The 18,012-nt window shown below is 42.0% G+C and overlaps 1 protein-coding gene across 1 annotated transcript in view; it reads left to right on the forward strand.

Moving 5' to 3' along the window:
- The window catches only part of LOC117936282 (formin-1-like), a 52,736-nt gene that overhangs the window by 17,768 nt on the left and 16,956 nt on the right, over positions 1–18,012 (forward strand). Inside the window, exons 7-15 of the mRNA XM_034859157.1 lie at positions 8–183; positions 2,645–2,786; positions 7,392–7,479; positions 10,933–10,994; positions 11,272–11,360; positions 12,233–12,362; positions 12,461–12,607; positions 12,723–12,782; positions 12,880–13,000. Coding sequence (XP_034715048.1) covers positions 8–183; positions 2,645–2,786; positions 7,392–7,479; positions 10,933–10,994; positions 11,272–11,360; positions 12,233–12,362; positions 12,461–12,607; positions 12,723–12,782; positions 12,880–13,000 — 1,015 coding nt within the window. The remainder of the gene's footprint in view (positions 1–7; positions 184–2,644; positions 2,787–7,391; positions 7,480–10,932; positions 10,995–11,271; positions 11,361–12,232; positions 12,363–12,460; positions 12,608–12,722; positions 12,783–12,879; positions 13,001–18,012) is intronic.

Below are 18,012 nucleotides of genomic sequence, written 5' to 3' on the forward strand. Positions count from 1 at the left end.
TGGCCGACCTGGCGCTGGTCCAGCTCCTCCTCCCCCTCCTCCAGGCTGTGGTCCACCACCTCCTCCCCCGATGGGCTTCAGTTTCGACCAGAAGGTGGAGAAGGCACCACGGAAACTTGCCGTTGAGCCAGCATGTCCAATGAAGCCTCTATACTGGACCCGGATACAGATACAGGACAATAAGTATGTGGAACATTGCCTCATATTGCTCCTAAATGGTAAATGCGGGTGATTACAACTTCGGTCTTATTTTCAGTGTTTTGGCCAGCATTGTAGTTTGCAATAATAAAGTTGTACTCAACAAGTTAATTGCAAAGATCTGGGAATGCGGCTACATTGCTATGAAGAAGTCCGACCGGGCAAAAAAAAACACGAGCAATCGGATGACCATACTGACCATCCAGATTAGCCAAATTGATTTAAAAATAAATTAAAGGCTTAGGGGAGGAATGATTACCTAAACTGTTGTAAATATCCAACACAGTTTACAGACTGACATCTTAGTTACGGGCACACAATTTGTTTGTGCACTGTGTTATTGTCAACATTTTGGCAATGCTCACTTTAATTTTTACCAAATAATAAAGTGGTTAAGATAATCAGGTGACAACCTCTTAAACTGTTTTACCACTTATTTCTTGCCCCATTGGCTTTCATTGTAGCGATATTGGCGTGTTCTCAGATATCAGAAATGACTATGGTGAGTGCCATGTTAATAAAACATATGCAAGCAATGGCCAAAACTACAAACATGGGACCCAAATCGTAATAAACTGGAATTATTCTGTAAATTGCACTGATTATGCAAAATTATCAGTAGCACACAAAGATCATAAAATGGCTTCCCACACTTGCATTTCTTTTCCCTAAACTAGTTTAAACCCAAGGTTATAGAAAGCACAGGTTAAGTATAACCTCAGTTCACAATGTTATTTATTAATGTAATAACTGATTGAATAACTTGATTTTTATTAGTGATGTTATGTAGATTGCTGCGGGGCCAATGAAGTTCTAGGCTGGATTGACCCTGGTCTAACAGGGTCTTAGTTCAGCCCTGAACACTCCATTTCAGAGAGGTTTCAAAGATATGGTTGGTGCGCACCATGCTCCTTCTACTGGCCCTATTGAGATACTCTGTAATTGTAAGTGGATTATCCAGCCCATTTACAGTGGCTGTGGTTGTTGCCTCCGAGTGCCAGGCTTCCAGCTTTATGGCCTTGTATTTCCATGGCCGGATTAGTGGGGGAAACCGAGTTGTGGTTCGCACTTTCTCTCTCTGGTCCAGCGCTGGAGGACTGACTGACTGACTACAGCAGTTTCATGTCAGCTATAAATTTAACTGTTAAGGGGCATTAAATGGGTCAGATGTTTAACTATAGCTGGATCAGCTGTGTGATCTCTGTTTATGGTGTGAGGTTCTGAGTTATGGGGATGGGGGGGGAGGTTAGTGTAAGGTTTGAAATGATGCCAGGTGTCTATACATATGCTACAATCCAAAGTATGTTTAGCAGCATGCATGACAAGCTAGCTTTAATAGGGATTCAAACTCTATTATAGTCCTAATCCAGTCAATTAGAAACTTGTCTTGCACGGAAATATTTCTTGGGGTTTGGATGTAATTTTCTTTTCCGAGCTAGTTCCCTGCACATTTGGGTTCAGAGTCGGAGGCTGTCCATTGAACTTATTTTCCTCGGTCTCTCAGAAAGGAGTATAAAATCAAAGGCAGATTTTGGTGCAGGATCATTATGTCTTCAACAGAACCTCTTGGCTTCCCCAGATGAATACTGCAATAGAAAGCCAACGGCATACAGAAACAATTGGACTTACTCGACCCTAATTGAGTCACTGGCAGTGCAGTTGATCGTTCTTGTATTTAAGCCATGATAAGCCTGCGAGCGCTTATGTTAATGTGCTGTGTCCAGGTTATCTTTCTCATTGTAAATGGAGATATACCTGCCAGTCTCATATGTGCACATATAAGGTGTCATTTCATCAAACAATGACCTGCAACCTGTGAAAAGATGATAGGAAACCAGCAGTTAGGCTGTTGCAGCATATCAGAGATGTCATTAGTCCAAAGTCTTCTTCAGAATAGGTTTTAGAATAGGTTCATTTGTTAGTAAGGTGTTTACTGTGTCTCTTGATGTCCATTTTATTAATAGACTTATGAAGGGAAGCAGAGCCAGATGTGATGACATCCTCCTAACTTTAGACACTTCTTGTTCTGATTTCTGCCTCGGTTTGTTTTTTCCATGTTACTCAGCAACATCGGAAACACAACATCGCCTCCTTTATTCTGGTCCATTTGCTGGAAATGTTCCTTTATTACAGAAATGTCTTAAACCTTTGTTATTTTTATCACCTAGCTCATAAACAGTGCCATTTAAAGTTGAGATTGCTGTAATTCCTGCCAGGTTTTTGTGGGACAGCAAAATGGAAAATGAAAAGCAGTGGGAAGTTTGAATAAACATCTAATAATCTTTCACAAATAGAAGACACAATTTGTTGTAGCTCGAGGAAAGAACCTAGATGTTTCTAGCCTGGCTGTGAGCCGTTATGATTGTGAATCTGAGTCTCATTTGTGATGAATAGTAAAAAGTAAAAAAACTAAGATAAATCACAAATTAAAATCTTCATTTTCCAGCAACAACACACTCTGGGGTTCTCTGGAGGAACCAAACATCGTCTGCGCCAATGAGTTTGAGGAACTTTTCTCCAAGGCCACGCTGCAGCCAGTGAAGAAGCCCCTGTCCGACACCTATGAGAAGAAAGCCAAAACTAAGAAGGTACATTCAAATGGTCCGCTCTCTTCTCCTCATTCTGTGCACTTTGGCGTTGTAAGCGTGCTTTTTTTTATCAAGCTTTGTTTAAAAAAGACTTTTCGTATTCTGTCATGTTTAGTCATAAATCAAAGTAAGAAATAACAAGAGGTGAACTGGGAAGAAATGGATTGCGACTCTCATCAGGTCCTCCTCCAGACTGCTGCCTTCAGTTGCCAGGTCTAGCACTGGGCCAACACCAGCTATCAGTTTAGGAGTTCAAGCCCTTGTTTTCTTTATTTTTGTGCAAGCCAAGCTAACTGTGCAAGATTGTAATGTCGGGAGGGCTTTAGAATTATGTTTTTTTTTTTCATCTGTGCACGTGTCACAGTTTAGTTTTTAAGATGAAACAAGTTGAGAAAAGCCAGTGAAAGTGTGCTTTTGTGCCAGATTGATCTACCGTTCTCCCGACACCACCAAAGACACACTTGTTAATGTCTTGTCAAATGCTGCAACTCTGCACTTCTGCTGCAGCCAGCGCTGCGTCAGCATCCTGGCTGCCTTGTGGTCCTCACTGTGGCGTCCAAGCGGTTAAAAATCGGACACTGCCCCAGACTCTCCCCTTTAAATCTATACACATCCCCTATTCTGATCAATTTGTAAAGGCTCCTGTGTGTGTGTGTGTGTGTGTGTGTGTGTGTGTGTGTGTGTGTGTGTGTGTGTGTGTGTGTGTGTGTGTGTGTGTGTCCTTGATCTCCATCTTAAGATCTCTCAATTCAGTCTGGTCACTCTAAAGCAAAGCGGCAAGCTGTCCACTATTTGATCCAACTCAGACAGCAACATCCAGACACAAATCTTGCCAACTGTCTCTTCCCTGGTCTTACATCAGCCTGGAAGAGGTTCGACCCCACTAATGGAAACACTCCATGACCTTTGGCGCCTGGGCAGCTCACCTGGTTGAGCATGCGCCCCATGTACAGAGGCTCGGTTTTTGCCATAGCGGCCGTGGGTTTGACACCAACCGTTATTCCGCTCCTCTCTCCCTTTTCATATGTGGTTGATATCTGTGTTTAGACATTTTGTCCCCAGGACTGTGACAGGAGTCTTATATTTAAAATAAAGGACTGTGTTTAGAGCGAGCGAGAGCATTCAGAGTCCAACTCTACGATTAAAGAGGGGAAGTGAATACATGAAGGCATGGTTGTTTTCAACCCGCTTATAAGTCCAACTCGCTGGAAAGGTCATCAAAATATAAGAAACGTGTTTACTTAATCATGTTTTATCCCTGATAGTTTATACTCTGAGTTAAAGGAAGAGAAATCATTTGAGAGAGAAATCATCTGAATCATCAGCTGATGATGGCTTCCAAGAAGTTCATCTGTTTAACTACTGGGAAAGAAAGGAAGGGAAGCATAGGACGAAGAGAAACTGATTTCTTTCAGAGGAAGGGATAAGAGCAGGGTTAAAGACGTAGTGCTACTGAGTTGAGGAGGAATGGATCATAAAGGTTGACTGAATGGGGGCAAGGGGGAAAAAATGAATGAGAACAAATTGGATTGCATTTCTTTCTTTTACAATTTCAGCCAATGTTCAATCATTTTATCCCAATTTCTACAGTTTATTTGCTTCTTGTTTACTTGATTAATTGACTAATTATTTTAGCTCTAGGTCATTTCTAGTGTTAGTTGGCACTGCAGAAAAATAGTTATGTTTTACAGATAAATATTCTAGTGAACAAAGTGATAAAGGGTTAAATCATTTTTTTGGATTGGTCACTCCCCTCCATGTGAATAATTGCTTGTATACTTCACTGTAAGTCGTGAGTGTCTTGATAATGTCTTATTCTTCACATTTTAGCAAATACAATTTTTCCTCCTAATATGGCTCTTTTGAGTCTCTCCAGTTTGATAAATGCCTGCCCAGGCTTGAGTTCTAAGGGAGCCTTGACATGGCTGACCAGTGATCTCTGTCCCTCTGCGTGACTGCCAATATCAGTGGACACTCATGCCGACTACCTATCTCTGTAAGCACGGCGTTCACTCATATTCACATTGAATTTGTGTGTTTTGATTACCTTGTTTGTTTTCATGCGTTTGTGTATGCACCTGCGTGTGTACGTTTCTCTGTGCGTGCGTCCGTGTGCTTGAACGCACGTTTGTGTGATGACGGCACGTCCTCCTCGCGAGTCATTATGCACTTGCTCAGAAAGTGTTGCCAGATCATGCTAACACCACAGCCCGGGGCTGTGTGCGGTGAGAGAAGAGGAGATGAGTGGAAGGGAATGGAATGTGTGTACATTATGCATATGAGCCACTTCCCCACTTTCCAACAACTCCACACGCCAAAAGTTGAAACTCGGGGGATGCAGCCGATGCCTACATGAGTAAGTTAATCTTTATCATGTGTGCCATAGAAAAAATCAAAGCTCTTGTTTACTCTGGAGCCTTTCTCTGTCTGCTGATTAGCATACCAAAGCAAAGGAGATGACATGGAAGAGAGCTATCCCACCCGAGTAGACCAGACCGGACTGGACAAGGGGTATAATTGCAGGCATGTGGCTCCGCTCCACTGGCTAGAGAAAGCAATGAAGAGAGGGCACCTATAGGAGTGTGGGAATGGAGGATGGGCATGTTGGCGCATTCTTGATTGAGGGATTACAAGGGAGGGAGAGAAGGATGAGGATGAAGAAATCAATCAAGCTGAATGTGCTCTTGAGTTTGTGTTTACTGCTGTGCATATTTGCACACATACAAAGACAGCAATTTCCTCCACCCACATAAATCAAACCTGTATCAAGTTTAAACATAGCGGATCTCCTTGAACAAACAGCAGCTTTAACCGGTTTATAGGAATAACTTATGAGCAATCATAGTGCGTTTATTAAAGACATATTTAAAGCTCTGGCTATGACGTGGGAGAGTGGGTGTTGGATTAACCACGCTGGGTGAGACTGGGGTTGCTGAGTGTATCGTAGGTGGTTATTGATGGGAAGTCTTGATCCAGTTGTTATTGTAACTCCTGCCTGGGTGATTCCAGACAGATAATCAGACAGACAGTCACCGTGGAGCAGCCTGGCTGCTCAGCCGTGGTTGTGTAAACCATCCACTCGGCTCTGAACCAGCGTCACCCTGCCTACCTCGCATAACATCAGCCACCTGCTACAACTCATACTGCTGACACTCCTAGTGTCTCCCTCTATCCTTTTGTTAATTTTCTAAGGTGGCTCGCATTTTTCTTCTCTCCTTTGACCTGTGTGTGTTATTCAAGTGTCCACGGCAGTTTAAAATGAAAGCCTCAGAATTCTCTATTTGTCCACAGGAGGGAGCCGTTAGCTATTGGTGTCTACCTGTCTCAGCATCAGCATCACGCGGCTCGCTGAGCTATATGCGTGTCTGAAACCAAGCATCCAGCATCAGTTGTCTTTTCTCATTACCGTAACTGTGTAGGCTAATTGGCGAGTTCTGCAGCCACAGTGAGCGGGAAGGGTTCCTGGGCTGCTTTTAGTGTGGCCCATCCAAAGTGGTTAATTAGAGGTGTTGGGAAAGCCTGGTACTCAGCCTTCTCGAGTCCCCAGAGTGGGAGATCCCCAGTGATCCAGGCAATAGAGCTGGAAGCAGCATGGCACCCACTAACGCCCTGTAATGCAATACCCACTTCTAAGGCTTCTGCTTTCCAGCTCCCACTGGACAGCTCAGTAGCCGACAACGCCATAATACCTAATGAAGAAGCCTGACACATTAACTTTTAGAGTGGGCCTTTACCTTGCCAAAACTCTCTCTGGCTTTACGGCTAATTCAGTCATAAGTAATTGTGACCATGTGTAGGCACAAATAAAAATCCTGTGAATTTATAGTTTGTTATAAAAGCTCTGTTTCTCTTTGCCTTGCTCTTCTAGACTGTCCTTTTATGTTGCCACTTTTGCCTTTGTACTTTCACTGCGACTTGATATTTTTGGATTATATCTCACACATGTTCTTCGGTAAACTAGAGGACGTGCTTTTTTATGTTTAACTTTGCTCCCGCAATGATGTAACTTGACAAAGTGTTTCCTTGGTATGTGTGTGTGCTCCGCATTTCCCAGTTGTTTGCATCATGATGATGGGTTATGACAATGTGTGTTGATTAGTCTGGTCGTTTGGGTCCTTCCAGATGATTCCCACCAGGCTGCTGAGACTGAGCCTTAATGGGGCTTGAGGCACTTGGTCTTGCTCATCATCTATTATCTGCTTCCACAGTTGGGGGAAGTGACTAAATGATTTTCACCCGGCCTCTCAACTTCAAATTTACTTTTTTTTTATTTCGCCATCTGTTCCTTAGTTTGTTTTATGTCTGTGTTTGAATAACAGCAGGGGTGATAAATGTAGGTGTGAAGAAATCTGAGGCAGAATTTTGAGTAAATGTTTAGATTTTAAAATAATTAACAGTAATATGAGTTGACATTTGAAACCAACACCATACAAAATGGTATTATTTTACAAACATGATTATGTTTTCTTGTTAACCTAAAAACCTCGTAGAATTGATTCAAGATATTGTATTACTAACTAAAATGCATACTTTGGTTTTCCACCAAATCTCACTCATACTCTTGCATTTTAATAATAGGAATTCATTTGTTTTCTGTTTTTCCAGATTATCAAGTTGCTAGATGGGAAACGTTCACAAGCAGTTGGTATCCTCATATCGAGCCTGCACCTTGAGATGAAGGACATTAAGCAAGGTGAAAGACATGTTCGGATGTCGGTCTGTTTTACATGTCAGAATGATTGTGCACACATGATATTATTTTAGTTACTTTCAAGGAAGGAGCTCTCATTTAGATTCAACAGCAATAAATTAAATTTACAGTTTGGTTCAACAATAAATTGAGGACTACTCCTGATGAAATGCAGATGGAGTTATTTTTAGAAATGAGATAGCAAGCTCTGCAGCAGAGAATAATTTCCAACCTCTGACAACTACTAATTTGTAACACGAGACCCTTTTTTTTATTAATTTGTGTTTCAAGTGGAACATTGATGATTTTTCCATTTACTGTGGTAGGAAAGAAAATGACTTGATTGTGAGACTTGAAAATGTGAGACGGCAACACCCAGAGAAAAAGCTGCTTGAAATCCCACTGGTTAAAACCAAATTACCATCCCCTTCATTTTAAGAGCTGTGTGGATCGATTGCATGCTTGACATAGTGTGTGTGTGTGTGTGTGTGTGTGTGTGTGTGTGTGTGTGTGTGTGTGTGTGTGTGTGTGTGTGTGTGTGTGTGTGTGTGTGTGTGTGTGTGTGTGTGTGTGTTTATGCGTGTGTAAACACATAAAATGTGTGTTGGGGACAGCGTAGATGGGCCAGGAATTGGTCCTGTCCGAGGACTCTGGCGGAGAGTGCCTGCCGCCTGCTAGTCTGAGCATGCAGCCAGCAGATCTGTTTATTGTAGCCAGTGACGGTTTCCACAAGCCTAATGGGACTGACACCCCACTAATGATCTAAGCATGTACAAAACCACCTTCCATAGTTAGCAGACACCGCACTGCCACATAAAACCACCTCATACACAAGCCAAACAGCACATAACACCAGGACGCTGATTTTGTTTAGATTTCCTTTTTTCTTTTTTCCTTTCCCTTCAATTCTTTTCTCTCTCTTCCAGTTTCAGTTTGTAGAGGTGGTTTGGTAAAACACCCAGCATGAGGCTGCTTCCTTGTGCCTTAATGGGGGTTGTATGTGAAACGGACAATTTGAATCTGACAATGAGGGACAGCACCTTAATAAGGACTTTTAAAAAGCTCCAGTCCCTGGTCTCGCCTGCTTGCCTCCCCTTTGTTGCCAAATTAAAAAGACATGGGACATGTAATGTAATTAGAGCTACTGCGGAGGGGAGTAGAGAAGGTAGAACTCTGGTTACGGGAGAGAGGGGGTCAACTGCACCCGCCGGAGTGACTGGGGCACCTCAAGGGCCACCATGGTTCAATGGCACAGGGAGGCTGTCCCCCCACACACCACCTCACCACACGCACACATACACATGTTCACACACCACACATGCCCTTCCACACCAAAGCCGATGAGTGAAAAGTGGAAGGAGAGGGTGTGAGGCGGTTGGCAGGCAGGCTTTGATCTGTCGGTGTGGAGAGATATCCGGCTCCCCTCGGATCAGAGTGCTCCTGTGTGCACACTGGAGCAGGCCCCCCTTTGGTGTGTGATTGACGGCTGCATGGCTGAGGGACTGAATAATCCACTCTAATAAGATGTAGGAAATGGACCTCCAGGGTTCTCTCTGATCCAGACATTGGGACCACATTGACAGGTTTTCTGCAACAGGAACAGCTGGGAACCAGTATGCAAAATGTTACCTTGTTAGCTGGAAGCAGTGTGCGGTTGAAAAGACTAGTGTTAAAATTGTGTTGTTAAACTAGTTTAATTTACCTGTACAATGCATGGTACTGATGTCTTTTTACACTGCTATAAACATGATACTCTAGCTGAAACTCAAATGCGTTAATGCATTAATGTTGAAGCATCATACATTATCAAACAGAATTTTGGCAGTGCTGAAATAACACATTTAATACTAGTTTAAGTTAACAAGACAACACGGATAATTATTAAATCAAAGCTATACTAAAAACATAAAATACATCACAACACATTTTTCCTCCTTAGAAATTAGATTTTTCAGCAATAAAATACATCCTTTATCAGTTCAACTAGAGCTGTAACGATTCCAAAAAAAAGGGATGACCCCGAAATCACAACATAATCAGAAAGAATGAGGTTTGATACTAAGCTTTTCTAACTCTGATACAATTCTTTTTAGATTTTGTTTTCGGCATTTATTTTTTATAGGACAGCTTAGACTCTATATGTGTGCCCAAGTCTACCAGGTGTAGGGCTGCAACTAACAATTATTTTCATAGTTGATTAAACTTTTAATTTTTTTCTTGATTAATCAGTTAGTTTTTTGGTCTATAAAATGTCACAAAATGGTGAAAAATGTGGATCAGTGTTTCCCAAAAGCCCTAGATGACGTCCTCAAATGTCTTCTTTTGTCCACAACTCAATTCAGTTTACTGTCACAGAGGAGAGAAGTAATTTGAAAATATTCACATTTAAGAGGATGGGATCAAAGAATTTTAACTTTTGTCTTAAAAAATTACTCTAATTGACTAATCGATTATCAAAATAGTTGGTGATTAATTTAAGATTTGACAACTAATCGATTAAACGATTAATCATTGCAGCTCTAAACAGGTGAGCTACCCAGGCGCCCCGAGTAACATCTATTTTGTAGTATCAGTTCTTGGTCTTGGTGACAGTGATGCTTTGTTACATTGAGTAACTGATTTAAGAGCTGTTGGTGGTGTGCAGCCTTCCTCAGCTGACACCAACCAGACAACTGTCAGCTGATCTGATCAGCACTGGAGCCACCCCTCCCATCGTGTCCTTTTCTCCCTTACCGATCCATAAACCTGTGACACCACTAAGACACTGAACAGTGACTTTCTCTTCTTGTGCCATCCTCCATGTTCTGCATTCCCTGCACACTTTAGTTTTTAATGTCTGAGCCAAGCTAGACAAACATGCGTCCTGCAGGCCGAGCAGGTTAAAACGAACATCCTTCTTTTTCATATTATTTATCAGTCCTGCGTCCTCTTGTTTCTTGCTTGGCTCTCCTTTACCTGTCTCATTCTAAAAAAACAGTCAACAGTCAGCTGTGATGTTTCTAGCTGTGAGCCCAGTGGTTAAGCAGGCTCTCTGGTTTGAGCCAGTGATGGCCCCCGCATCCGTAGTCTCAGACCCAGTCTGCAGCACACATTTCTGCCACAATCCCAGTTTCACCATCTCCAGCTAATATTCTTAATTACCGTAGATGTATAATTCAACTATATGGTGTATTCAACTACAATGACGTGTTGTGGTTGTTGGTACAGTGTGACACAATTGGCCCTCGTTTTAGTCTCACTTTTTTCAGTTCTCCTATGTCTTACTTAAAAATTATAGCCACAGATATAATGTTTTATCGACCCAAATTACGAGGCTATTATGAGTTTATGTTCATAATCGGAAAAAAACAAGTTTGTTCTTCAAGCACTGGCAGAACTTAAAAGGCAGCTTGCTTGGCCAGGATCTTATCCATTTACTAGACTGACTGCTTATAATGAAAATCTTTACTGTTCCAGCTGTTCTTACTGTGGACAACTCTGTGGTGGATTTGGAGACCATTGAGGCTTTATATGAAAATGTAAGTATGAAGGAGCTGTCTGTCTAAGGTAATAAAACAAAGGAGAAACATAAAGCTGTAAAGTCATCTGACAGCGTAAAGAGAAATAGAGAAAGCTCTATATTATATTTATTGCTACAAACTGGTCTTTACTATTGTATGCGTCTCTTGCAAATACATTTTATTATTGTGCAACAACTTGCAACAATTGCATTCCCTATTCAGATTTCTTCTGGGTGTTATAATTTTTCTGAACGTATTTAGCTGTGTTTATATACATCTTGACTTGTCTCTATAGAGGGCCACCAATGATGAGCTGGTCAAGATAACAAGGCATTATGAGAATTCTAAAGAAGATGAAGTCAAACTGCTGGATAAACCTGAACAGTAAGATCACTTATACCAAAAACTTCTAGAATACTCATTAAAGAAATGCTACATTCACAATTATTGATACACTTTTTTAGTATTTATCAAATTAAGGTGAGTTTGGGATTTGATTTTAGTGCTATCAGTATTTATTTGCCATATTTTACCCAGTAATTTAGCTAAATTAAATTAATTTACATTAGGGCACAGGACTCATCATTTTGAATCAATTCATAAAAATGACATGAAATAATTTCAGTATTTATTTAATTGTTTATTTGAACTTATACGCAGTTTTGGTGAACATTTACACACCGGGGCAAGTCTTTATCTTTTGGTGTATTCTTCTATAACTTTGTGTGTGAGCAAACATGTGCATTAATGGATATTGCTTCAGTAGTTCCTGTCAGGGTTAAGTAGTCCGGGCCAGTTAACGATGCCTGGACCCAGCGGTGCCGCTCAGCCTGGCCTCCCTATTTCCATGTTTGACCAGAGCTGTCACTACGGCTGCCCAAGTCATCCCTACTCAGCGTCTGCCTCCATCAGCAGGGTCTAATCACACAGGATGTTACCGCTCTGTTCCCCTCTGACACGGCACTGTTTACATAAGTCGTCCCGCATCAGGCCGGAGATACCTTTGATCAATCTCTGGTCGCCGCTCGTTGCTCTCCCTGCACCCGACCCCGCAGACCTTTCAAACCCAGCCGAGCAGCACCACTCATCAACTGCCTGTGAACAGCAACATTGACTCAGCCGGCCTGCATGGGGAAGCGCAGCCTGCCAAGGACCCAAAATAGTTCTTCCTGTTAGACATTTTGTTTAATTCTGTCATAACACATCACACCCCATTCTCTTTCTCCACCACCTCCTCCTCCCCTTTTGTTATCCAGGTTTCTCTATGAGCTCTCTCAGATTCCCGACTTCGCCGGCCGAGCCCACTGCATCATCTTCCAGTCGGTATTTCTCGATACCATCTCCTCAATCCGTCGCAAGGTGGAGATAATCTCGAATGTCAGCAAAGTAAGAAAATCCAATAAAAAAAACAGGACCTTTAGAAAAGTGTCACTTAGTTCTGTTAAGGTTTACTAACCATAAGACCATGTGTGTATCTGTGTCAGGAGCTGTTGGAGTGTAATAGCTTGCGAGATGTATTAGGTCTCGTTCTGGCCTTTGGGAACTATATGAACGGAGGGAACAGGACAAGAGGTCAAGCTGATGGCTTCGGACTGGAGATCCTCCCCAAACTAAAGGATGTCAAGAGCAGAGTAACACATCACTTATTATTTTACACGAAAAATCTGCCATATTTTCCTTGTATATGTTAGCTAGGTAATCAAATCACAGATCAATACGTATAATGTATAATTGTTTCTTTCTCAGGACAATCGTATGAACCTGGTGGATTATGTTGTTTTGTACTACCTGCGTAATTTTGACAAAGTAAGGCACGGTCAATTGAATTCACAAAATGTAAATTCATAAACATCTGTCACTCAAACACTTATGTACTTATATAATTTTATGTTTCATCCACAAGCATGCCGGCACAGACAAGAGTGTGTTCCCCATGCCAGAGCCCCAGGATTTCTTCCAGGCTGGTCAGGTTAAGTTCGAAGACCTCACCAAGGACATCAGAAAGCTGAGGAAAGATCTGACTGGTAGGAAATGCCTTGTTGTTTAAGTGCATCCATTTTCCCTGTGGGTGTTGAGGCTTGAGGCTCTGACACACCAACCCAATTATCGGCCGTCAGAAAGTGTGGTGAGGTCGGTGACTCAAATCTGTTTGGTGTGTTCTGTGCCGTTGTTAGTCGGAGGAGCTGTCGGCATCAAATTTAGCCAATTTAACTTGTTGAATGACCAATCTGATTGGTGGAGTGCTAGCCCTACTAGCAAATCAGTGATTCTTCCACAAGAAAAAGCCAGAGAGCAGATAACGTACTAGCCATCGTATTTACTTCCGTTCAATGAGTAATGACAACAATTATCCTTCTTGACAACTATTAACACTCTCTGATGAAAACAATGACTGACGCCAGCGTGCTCTGTGTTAACTAGGTCTAGAAAGATGTTCCGTCATTTCCAGTTTTCATTCTTTAGGCGACAATACAGACTAGCCCCGGCTGCTGAAATGAAGACGTATTATGTCTTGTGCACACACAGAACAAACGCTTAAGTCCGCGTCGCTTTGGTGTGTACCGATGCACTTTTTTGAGAGATGGGAGCCAACTGATCAGTCCCACACCACATTGCATTTTATTGCTTCGGTCACATTTGTTTCAGTGTAAGTCAGTCAGTGTGCTTGTATACAGTACCATCTTTCACCAGAGCAGTTAGAATGTAAACGTACATCCCATGTTCCTGCCTTGTGCAGAGAGGTTGGTGGGTGTATTCCGGAATTTGTATGGCCGCTTTTCCAGACATTGTATCTTTTAACAGCTGTGTCATCATGACACCACAACCTCTCCTGTTTCAGGAACAGTGACGCTGGCCTAGACAAAGAATCCTCTACATCTCTTTGTTCTTGAGCACTCAAAAGAAGGACATTGACGAAGCAGTAGAGTGACAATTGGCGGTTAAATAAGTTAACATGATTTTGGTGTTCTTTGCTCAAAGTGTCGTGGGGCGCCAAGCCACTCAGTAACCCAGCCAGTCAGTCTTGGCCAGGGCCATGCGGAGGTTAAAGGCGATGCCCCCCAGTGCCCCTGGTGTCTGTGGTTATTTAAATCAACCAATAATATGGCATATGAAAGCAATTAGATATGCTCCGCAGCTCTCCCATACGTTTTTTTAGATCGCTGTTAAAGCCCTCTCCTCTCTGACCCAGGGGAAAAATACAAAGAGTCTACTAAAGTACCCAGACCCACCTCAAGCTGTCACTCATTTATTAGGAAAAATGGAAGACCTGAAGACAATAAATGCAACATAATGGCCCTCGTATTTGATCTCTGCTGCAGCACAGTCTGGCACAGTAGTCCTCGGGGGTATTAGCATCACAGGCCAAGCGTTGAATTCTGGATGTTTGGTGAGCTCCACCTCTGACTCCCACCATTTTTATCCTCTCCAGCCGCCAGGAATAAATATTTATGCCTGCCTATTATAAACCAGCCTAAAGAAAGCAAGTGGTCTTAATTATAATGCTAACAGAGATCACTTCCATCCACATTGTGAATTGTGTTTGAGAGATAGTAAGAGGCTAACACTGAATCACACTTTGGTTTACTCGCTCTGAGCAGCAAGGCTTCCTGCCCCTCTCCTGATCCCGAGGTGGCGACTGCAGTGGTGCCTTGCCCTCCAGGCTTGGGTCAAAGATCAGGAACCTTGGTGCTAGCAGTCTCTCCTAGCTTAGTCTCCTCCACAGATATTTTGCTCTTTGCTGCATGTGTGTGTGCAGTGTACGGTGATCAGTGATGCTCATGAGCGGGTTTCCGTCCGCTTGGCTGCCATCTCCTTCACTTGCTTGTGCAGAAACATGATCCTCTTTTGATGGGGCTTCCTGTTTGGGGAGAGGGGGTGACCTCTCTCTTTGCTCCTCTCTGGGGAAGAAGGATGAGTGGGAGGCCATGAGGAACCATATCTACTGTAGGCCTCTCAGCTCCCATAAAGACAGATATCTTCTATTCTGTTTCTATTTACAATTATGTATAGTAATGCACCCAAACCAAACATTACGTTTATCTTTTAAAAGCCTGTATGTCCGCTTCAGCATGAGGACCAGTGAGTACCCACACAAAGATCACTTTAACTGTAGCGTAATTGGACTGGACAGAGAGGCAAGGACGCTACCGAATGAAATGGGATCAAATAAAAAGAAACAGTCAGAGCTCATTTGCCGCTCAGGGGAGTTTAGTGTTTCACAGAAGGCCTGGCCTAGGTTAGGCATTCATCGCTGTAGCAAATCAGACAGTGTCCTGATTTTAAATGGCCTTTAATGTCAGGTTCAGGCAGGGCCTTTAGCCTGAGGCCTGTTTTACGATGGAGGCTCTGCTCGGAACGGCATGTGTGAAGTCGGCGGGCTGAGGTACAGTCACTGCTCGTCTGACCAAACAAGACAAAACTAATGCTAAATGTTAAGATATTTGTCAGTGATTGTTTGCAAATGGTGTGTACCTTTTTTTTATTATTTAACTTTTATATGAACCAAATCTGTCTACATTTTTTTGCAAAATAAAAAATGTAGATCAAAACTATATTTACTCAACAGTACAACACAAAATAAAGGTATTTTTACCAAACAAGACTCTTCACATCGCTAGTATGACGAATATAGATAAACATTGCACTGACTAATCATAGCATTATCCAATCTCTCATGAGGGATTTTAATGGTCCTTAACAAGAGTTAATGCTTGACCTTATATTCTAAGCCTTGTCTCATGTGTCTACCTGTCAGCACAGTATTCTGCAGCAAAACTTTAGGAGAGGGGTTATAGTTTGATGGCTGCGGGTTGATCTACGAGGAGTGGAGAGTGTCTTACCTTTCCCTACTGAGGCAGTTTCCTGGCTGCCCTCACAGAGGGGGAATAGCAGGCTTCATCCATAGAAAGGAGCGCTGACTGTCTGCTGGGATTGGAGATAATTGGGGATCAGTGAGAGAATTTTCCTCCAGGTATAAATAACGAGTATGCTAGGGCTGCGGAACTGTACTGGTTTAACCTCTGATAAAAAAAATAAATGTCAAAGTAGTTTTTTTTGTTTACAGCAGGGCTTAAGTTTTAAAATATTTTAATTGAAGTATTGCATTTGTTGGAACTGTAGTTCAGCCAGCTTCAACTGGTGAACAACAATTGGCAGTAGAAAAATAAAGGAATCACTTGTGTATCTTATGCATTTCTCTGTTTACTAGTTTGCGCCCTCAGTGTTTACTTTAATAATGATCCAGAGCTACAGAGACAATAAGGTGGGGTGGTTTTTCTTAGACAGCAACATTCATCAAACAGCTAGTTCCCTCATCTTGTGGTGATCTGCATTCTCTCCATCCACTGTTAAAGCATTTTCTCTAATCCACACACACAGTTGTTCATTGTCCTTGTGTGCTGGGATTTCCTGGTAGCTGTGGTGGGGGCTTTTTCTCACTGTGGTAAAATCAGAAGTACATATTGACATCAAAGTCACCCTTTTTTGCAAACCCAACAGGGTAAATTCTGGAACAGAAGTCTGGCTTTCTTGTTTGTTTTTCTTCCCATTTACCCCACCACCACCCCCATTTACCCACAGCCTTTGACATGTTACCTCATATTACACAATAGCGGGTCGACACTAACCCATTCGGATATGATGGATTGGGCGATGATTCCTCAGGAGATATACTGTAGATGCTTTTTTTTAAGTGTTGCTTAAGTGCCTTAGGATACCAGCTCTGACTCAGCCTGTAAGGCAAGGCAAGGCAGCTTTATTTGTATAGCACATTTCAGCAACAGGGCAATTCAAAGTGCTTTACACAAAATCAGTTTAAAAAAAAAACGTTAAAAAGAAAAGCGGATAAAATACAAGAACAAACTGTTAAAAATAAAATAAGAGTAAAAGTTACTGTGCAGTACAAGAAATTAAACATTAAAGAAATTAATATCATCAATTAAAGAAAGGCAACATCAAAAAGAAAGGTCTTCAACCTTGATTTAAAAGAACCGAGAGTAGCAGCGGACCTGCAGTTTTCTGGGAGTTTGTTCCAGATATGAGGAGCATAGAACCTGAACTTCCCCCTTTTTAGTTCTGACTCTGGGGACAGAGAGTAGACCTGTCCAAGATGACCTGAGAGGTCTGGGTGGTTCACAGTGTAGTAGCAGATCAGAAATGTATTTTGGTCCTAAACCGTTTAGTGATTTATAAACTAGCAAAAGTACTTTGAAATCAATTCTTTGAGGTACAGGAAGCCAGTGTAAAGACTTCAGAACTGTATTCCCACAGTGTGGCATCCTGTACCTGTGGTACATGTGTTTGCACGTCAGAGCTAAAATCTGGCTTAGGAAAAAATATTGTTTCCTAGTTTTTGCTGGTTTAACACAGTCCATAAAAATACTTGTTCATTATCAGAATGCTGGTTTTACAAATGACTTCTAGCCATACAAAAACTCTCAGTCCTCTGTTCCGTGATCGCTTGATGGAAAATACATTGGCTCCCGAGTTCCAAAGATGCTGAGTCTACTCTGTGTGATCTCATCTGTTTCCCACTTGTAGTAACAGTGGAAGGGTTTTAAAGATCGGTGCTGTGGCTCTCATCAGGATCCTGTCTGTCTGTCTGTCTGTCTGTCTGCGGTGGGGAAACTAGTCCTCTGTGGCTACATGACTGGACAGAGAGCCTGATGGGACAAACTGTAGGAGCAGTCGAAGAGCAACACTGTAGTCTAGTCCTAAATTGGAACATCAGCTTTTTGTTTCCTCACTTTTCACGAAAATAAGCTGTTGTAACAGTTAACAATGGAGTGAAACTTTGTCTTATTAGATACGTAATATTAGATACTTATTTGTGTCAACATAGATATACATTTTTGATCCGACGTTACAATAACTAAGACTTTTTCCTTTTTACACATGCTTCATTAACAATTTTATGGTACATATATGTGATTCTCTGACTAGTTTGGTCATTGGTTTCTATCAGAGATGGGAAGTAACGAAGTACAAATACTTCGTTACTGTACTCAAGTAGATTTTTCTGATATTTTTACTTTAC

Source organism: Etheostoma cragini, chromosome 20 (genome assembly GCF_013103735.1).
Source record: "Etheostoma cragini isolate CJK2018 chromosome 20, CSU_Ecrag_1.0, whole genome shotgun sequence".
NCBI classification, from domain to species: Eukaryota; Metazoa; Chordata; class Actinopteri; order Perciformes; family Percidae; genus Etheostoma; species Etheostoma cragini.